The sequence below is a fragment of the Amaranthus tricolor genome, chromosome 12, assembly GCF_026212465.1.
Source record: "Amaranthus tricolor cultivar Red isolate AtriRed21 chromosome 12, ASM2621246v1, whole genome shotgun sequence".
NCBI classification, from domain to species: domain Eukaryota; kingdom Viridiplantae; phylum Streptophyta; class Magnoliopsida; order Caryophyllales; family Amaranthaceae; genus Amaranthus; species Amaranthus tricolor.
This window is the reverse complement of record NC_080058.1, coordinates 17897128-17903935: the sequence shown is the minus strand read 5'-3', so window position 1 is coordinate 17903935 and position 6808 is coordinate 17897128. Positions and strand designations below refer to the sequence as shown.

At 26.8% G+C, this 6808-nt stretch overlaps 1 protein-coding gene across 1 annotated transcript; it reads right to left on the bottom strand.

The window, feature by feature from the left end:
* Positions 1 to 4133: 4133 nt before the first annotated feature.
* LOC130828655 (uncharacterized) lies at positions 4134 to 6244 on the bottom strand. The gene is made up of 6 exons (XM_057694616.1): positions 6130 to 6244; positions 5801 to 5989; positions 5147 to 5757; positions 4406 to 4517; positions 4308 to 4364; positions 4134 to 4219 (listed from the first exon to the last, which is right to left on the bottom strand). Exons 1-6 carry the CDS (start codon positions 6242 to 6244, stop codon positions 4134 to 4136), a joined length of 1170 nt encoding a protein of 389 aa, XP_057550599.1.
* Positions 6245 to 6808: the final 564 nt, after the last annotated feature.

Sequence of the window (6808 nt, the reverse complement as noted above, 5' to 3'; positions counted from 1 at the left end):
AAACTTTTATATTTCATTGATAAAGATTTTCATAAATATGACTTATGAGTGACCACACACACCCTTCCATTCACCAATCATCAGGTGTAAAAATGTAAATGTAAGTACAACTATCACTTTCTCTTCTTTATTGGATTTATTTGACTATTCTTGACTTCCCAACAAGCATTAATTGCTCCATTGGTGTCATTTGCATTGCATCTTGCACTTCCAAAGGGTTATAATTACTCATATTTTCCAATTCTATATAAATTTCTACTTATTTATATAGTAACCTTTTCCTTATATTTATGTGTTTTTAAATTTCAACTATTTATACAATTGTTATTAAATTTCTTCCGCACTTACTCCTTTCATATACGTCTTCTTCGTGTTGGAGAATAGTGTAGGAGAATAAGATAAATCACAATAGATAGATAATAAAAGTGAGTGATTAAATTGAAAATAAAGAATACATTTATAAATGATAAAATCATGTAAAATCTGAAAAATACGAAAACAAAAAGTGATACGTATTGAAAGATACGTAAAAACAAAAATACTTTTTCACAAATATATATGTTATGTGTAGGGTCTCAAAGCAGACACAAATCACCAGATAAGCTAATAGAAATTATTCTTACTTAAGGAAACATTTTTGCCGATCTATAGTTTTTAAATATGAAAATTTTCTGTTTATAATGATAAAAATAATTCTTTATTGTTAGAATTATAGCTTTAACTATGTGATAATTTAATATTACAGAACTAAAATATTAAGATACATTGTCATTTATTAAAATCACGATATTATGTTACAAATAATTTAAGTTGAATTTTGACTATAAATCCTCTTCATTTTATGTGTAAATATATTACTACTACACAAGAAAGAATATATAGTGACCGACGGTTTTCTTGCCATTTTCATCACTAAATGCCTTTAACGACGGACTGGTGATAGAAATCACTCCTTTGCAATATTGTTCAGTCGCTAAGGTTATTACATCGCAAACACAATCACAAATATTGCAACAAATGATGTTGTCTCATATTCTGCCGTGGAAACTAGCTAACATGTATTTTTCCTTGCGAGTCCATCTTAATGATTGTTGCGGATACGTGCAACCACTATATTGGTCGCATGTCCGTCTAGTTATTATTGTACATAGCCCAATTAATTACTTACACTTTACTTTAATTTTATTATTTATTGATTTATTTATTTATTATGGATAAACATTATTTCTATCTAGCTAACATGTATTTTTCCTTGCGAGTCCATCTTAATGATTGTTGCGGATACGTGCAACCACTATATTGGTCGCATGTCCGTCTAGTTATTATTGTACATAGCCCAATTAATTACTTACACTTTACTTTAGTTTTATTATTTATTGATGTATTTATTTATTATGGATAAACATTATTTCTATTTATTATGAATCAGGGTCATTTTGGATATTTTAGTGGCCTTGAGTAAAAATCGATTTATGGGCCCTTATGTTACAACGATACTTCTATGTCCATTTTTTTTTTTTTTTGAAGTAATGATTGTTTTTCACTTTAAAATTTAAAAACATACAATACTCTACTAATATTTGCTATGTAGAAACTTAAAATCAATGATTAAAAACAAATAGTCATGAACTACTAAAAATTAGCAAAAAAGAAAGAGTTGCTCGAATATGGTGTAGAATCCTACAATTGATCAAAAATTGCAATGATATTTTATATAATGATATTTTTATAAACACCTATAAGAATAAAATATAATGATATCTTTAATATTTCTATACAAACAAAAAGATTATGGACCCTCAAAAACTTATATTAAAAAACTCATGGTAAAATGTCAAGCTTAAATTGAAATTTAAAAAAATAACAAGTGATTAAGAAAATAATCTGAAGAAAGATACAAGTACGTAAAAGAAAAAAATATAAAAAAAGAAAAATAAAATTGATACCAATGGGAATTGATCAACTTGCTATTAAAGATGTTAGGAATTATAAACAACACCAATTTACTGATCTTCACTTGTTGCTTATCTTGTTAATGGAATGGAGTATGATCAAGGGCACCTTTAATTGTGAGGCTCTGTGCAGGAGCTTTGGGTGTCCCTGCTACAGCCCGGCCTTGTTATGAATATATTTAATAATTTATTATGATAACCAGATAGATTTCTTGTAAAGCACAGATACTATAAATACTAACTGATATGATTATATTAATATTATTTTATAAATAATTCATGTAGGATATAAACTTAATCATTAAATTTTTGTATTTGTTATAATAATATAATTATCAAAGTGGACAAGTAATTTGTTATACAATTATAATAAAACATCTATACGAATGAATAAACAAAAAGTATCATCAATCAATAAAAATTTATCAAATTGATTATTGTTAAGCTATATTGATGAAATCATAAAATCCATGTAAGTCAAAAAATATCCGTCAAAAGTTTTTATTAACATCAATATATTATATTTTAATTTAATTTGTAAATTTTTATCATGTACGATTAATTATTAAAAGATTTAAATGAATCATGAAATATATAAACTAAATATAACATACTATTGTAATATAATTTTTAAGCTAAAGGCTTAAGATTGTATGTATGAAAATAGAAATTTAATATTTTGTTATTGTCTTTTTTATTGGATCACTTCAGTTTTGATAATGGTTAAATGAAGCGAGTTCTTATTTTCTTTATGATTCGGGATTTAAAAAATTATAGGTTTACATAAGGAAGTATGGTGTATTAATAGATCACATATGTTTTTAGCCAGTCATCATATATTACATTTTCTAATGTGTTAATTGTTTCTTTAAATATGAAGTCAAGTATAAAAAATTTCCATGTCAATGAAAGAAAATAGGCGAAAAAATTTTTAATTAGAGTGTAACACGTGTCCCAATTTGTTTCTTCATTAGTATATTTTATTTGATTTGATTGATACTTATAACTCTTTTGTTTCTTTTCAAATATTTCATTTGGTTTTTAAACACTATTCATCATTCTTTCTTAGTTTGTATTTCATTCTTAATTTGTAAGTTAAAATATAGTTAAAATGAAATCTTTTTTGATTCGTCCCAACATAAGGTTTATCTAGTTTTAATAATTTTTGATTATACACAATTAGAGATATTAAGGGTAATATTAGTGTATTGACAAACGTGCCAAAAACAAATAGGACATTTGAAAAAAAAAAAAGTGGGAGTATTATAATTCATGTATGTCTTTATATGTTTATTATTAAATACACTTTATATCTATTTAATTTTAATACTTTTATTTAATGAAATAAACATAATGGAAAATTTAAAAAAACAATTTATATTAATATGCAAAATAAGTTTGTAGATAACTATAATTTTAATACAAAGATACTACTAAGCTAGTCTTAGTGCTTTTCATAATGCTGTTAGGTGTGGTCATTTAGATATTTCTCTTTTCTTTTTGTTATTCATTTTTTTCCTTTTCCATAATGGTTGAGACTTACAAATTCAGAAATGTGGATTATATTTGAGACTTAAGAATCCAAAATAATGATGATATGAGTTATGGTGTGTGGCTTTAATTTTGTTTTCATTTTCCTGTTGTTTTCCATTATTGATGATAATGTTTAATTGTTTATTTATAAGTCATGTGCATATCATATGGTTGTCAATGTTAAAAATAACGGTCAAAATGGATAATTCCGTTAATTTGATAGTTTTTGACAATGTATTTGACAAAAAAAACTTATGGAAATTAGTTTTTGACAAGTCATTTTTTTTAGTATTTTCCCACAATCATTTCTTTTTACATTTTGTAATATGAATCATAAAAATAATTTGCTATTAATAGGCTAATAAAAGATATTGATAATAAATTTAGAAAACAACTAAATCTTATGGAAAATAAATAATCGTTAACCCACAAGGAATTTTGGATATTGAAAGAAGCCTTAGCTAGTGGCGGACTCAGGACTCAAACTCAGTGAGAGCACAATTGATAATAATAATTTAATTAAAAAATCATTAAATACAAAAATAATAATCTTGAAACCTACGAATAATAAGATCATTAGGAACATTACAAAATACCTCCTTTTCAAAAAAAGTTACCAAGTAATCGTTCATCCATTGACCTCTTATTTCATTTTGCAATTTTTTCTTTACGATATTCATTGCTGAAAAAGCTCTCTCCACTGTAGCTGTTGCCATGGGTAGTACCAAAGTTAGCTTCAAAAGCAAATAAACTAGGGGATACACTTCATTTTTTTTGTCTTCACTAATATTTGAGAAAGATCACCTAATCCTTTTAAATTACCAAAACGATCATCATCTCGCATATCTGAAATGTAAATCTTAAATTTATGTTCAAGTTCTACAAGAGCACTATTTGAAAAATCATGCGGATAAACTTACCCAACATTACCAGCCTATCAAGATCAAAAGCATGAAACGAATCAAGAGGGCTAAAACAAGCTATGGAACGAAGGAATTCCAAATTCTTTTCATTGAAACGATTGTTCAACTCCTGAAGATAACACGTCTATAACATTCAAGAACAATTCAACATAATATTGGTGCAACATTGTAATGTAAGGTGTCTTGCGCCTTGATTTCCCATCAACAAAAAATTTATCTTTCATATTAGGAACAAATATTTCATGTCGTTCACAAAAGTCCTTGACATCCTTCAAAAGGGACTCCTATTTCTCATCTTTTGTAATTCTTCTTTGCAAATTTGGACAAGTTTAACAACATTCTCGATATCTTAATCCTTCCTTTGCAATGCTTTTGATAAGACATTTTGTCATGCCTAGAATAGTTAACATCAGTTTTAAGGTTAAAATAAAATCAAAAGTTTGCAAAGTTCTTGACCAAAATAATGCTTCTCCTTTTTGTTCTCTTTTTCTACCATCTTGTGGAAGAAAATCAAGCACGTCAATGATAGCATCAAACATAATTATGAAATTAACAAGAGAATGATAATGAGATCCCCATCTTGTGTCACCGGCCCTCTAAAGAGTACTTTCTTGGTTTAAACCCTGACCACTGTTAATTACACCCATTTTTAGACCTTCTAAAACTTTTTCAGCTTTTTTTTTCTTTCTATATATCTCGACGCTTGCTAGATCCTCTAACAACATTAACAAGCATAACCGTCCAATTGAAGAAACAAGCAATTTCAGGGTGATTTTTTGCAACGGCAACAAGGGTAAGTTGAAGTTCATGAGTAAAACAATGAACATAATTGGCTGAGCTATTTTCTCTCATAATCATGGTTTTAAGACCATTAAACTCACCTTGCATATTGCTTGCTCCATCATATCCTTGACCTCTAATATTTGAGATACTCAACCCGTGTTCAGAAAGAACAAGATTAATACCCTCTTTAAGAGTGGAAGAACAAGTATTTTTCACATGAGTAATGCCAAGAAATTGTTTTCTAATCGTCCCTTCTTTATCAACAAAACGGAAAGTAATTTCCATTTGTTCTTTCTTAGATATATCACGAAACTCGTCAACTAAAATACCGAAAACATCATTATTAAGTACTTTAATGATAGCTTTTATCATTTCCTTTGCTGCAGCACTAACAAGATCTTTTTGAACCTTAGGGGATACCATTTGTTGATTTCTGGGAGCATTACTCAAGATAATCTTCATTGTGATCAGCCAAAAATTGTAAAAGTTCACGAAAATTTCGTCTATTTGAAGACCCCTGACTTTCATCATGACCACAAAATAATAATCCCTGGTGTAGAAGATATCTGATACAATCAAATGATGTAGTCAAACATATTTTGTAATTACTATCAATCTCTTTAGATTGAACTGCTAAAGCTGTTACAATAGATTGATTGAGTTTCATCAAAAGTTCACTTGCTCTCAAACATAAATTATATACACTACCAATATTTCCAACATGAGTTTGAAGTTGATATTGTTTATCCCATTGGTTAAAACCCTTAGTAACAAATGCTTTGCCACCACCTTGCCCCCCTACTTCATTTTTAAACAAATAACAAGACAAACAATAAACTTCATTTTTAATCTCACTATATTCTAACCTATTTCGATATGAATCATATTTCCTACTATATTTTTTTGAGGGAATAATTTAAGCATAGGATGAAAAGAACCTTTCATAAGATAAGTTCTTCGTATTTCAATTCTATCATTTGGATGATAACTTGAAATTTTTTGTCTCTCAGCTGGGTCTCTTTTGAGTATGTTCAGATCAACTCTAGCTTGCATAGAAGATTGTGGACTAGATGAACCATCAACTTTTTGGGGAATAATTGTTTCATCATTTGCTCCAACTTCTTGTTGTTGGGAAGGAGATGGTTCATGTGAAATCGTTTTTTTTTTAAAAGTATTTTTCCATGAATGACACACTACTCTCTCTCTCTCTCTCTATATATATATATATATATATATATATATATATATATATATATATATATATATATATATATATATATATATATATATATATATATATATATATATATATATATATATATATATATATATATATATATATATAATCAAATAAGAAGGGGTCACAAAATAAGAAGGAATTGTAGCTGTCTAGATGAAAGATCAATGGTCAGAATGATTTTAATACTTACACGCGGTTCAGCCTTCTAGAGAATTTATATATATATATATATATATATATATATATATATATATATATATATATATATGTATATATATATATATATGTATATATATATATATGTATATATATATATATATGTATATATATATATATATATATATATATATATATATATATATATATATATATATATA

Bases quoted from the DNA above. Each gene is read 5' to 3' on its own strand.
- LOC130828655 (XM_057694616.1), bottom strand. From the start codon at position 6,244: ATGCAAGCTAGAGTTGATCTGAACATACTCAAAAGAGACCCAGCTGAG. The intron at 5,990-6,129 runs GTTCTTTTCATC...AAAATGAAGTAG, and splicing joins AAGAACTTATCTTATGAAAG to GGGGGCAAGGTGGTGGCAAA. The intron at 4,518-5,146 runs GTTATGCTTGTT...TGTTATCTTCAG, and splicing joins CTTGTTTCTTCAATTGGACG to GAGTTGAACAATCGTTTCAA.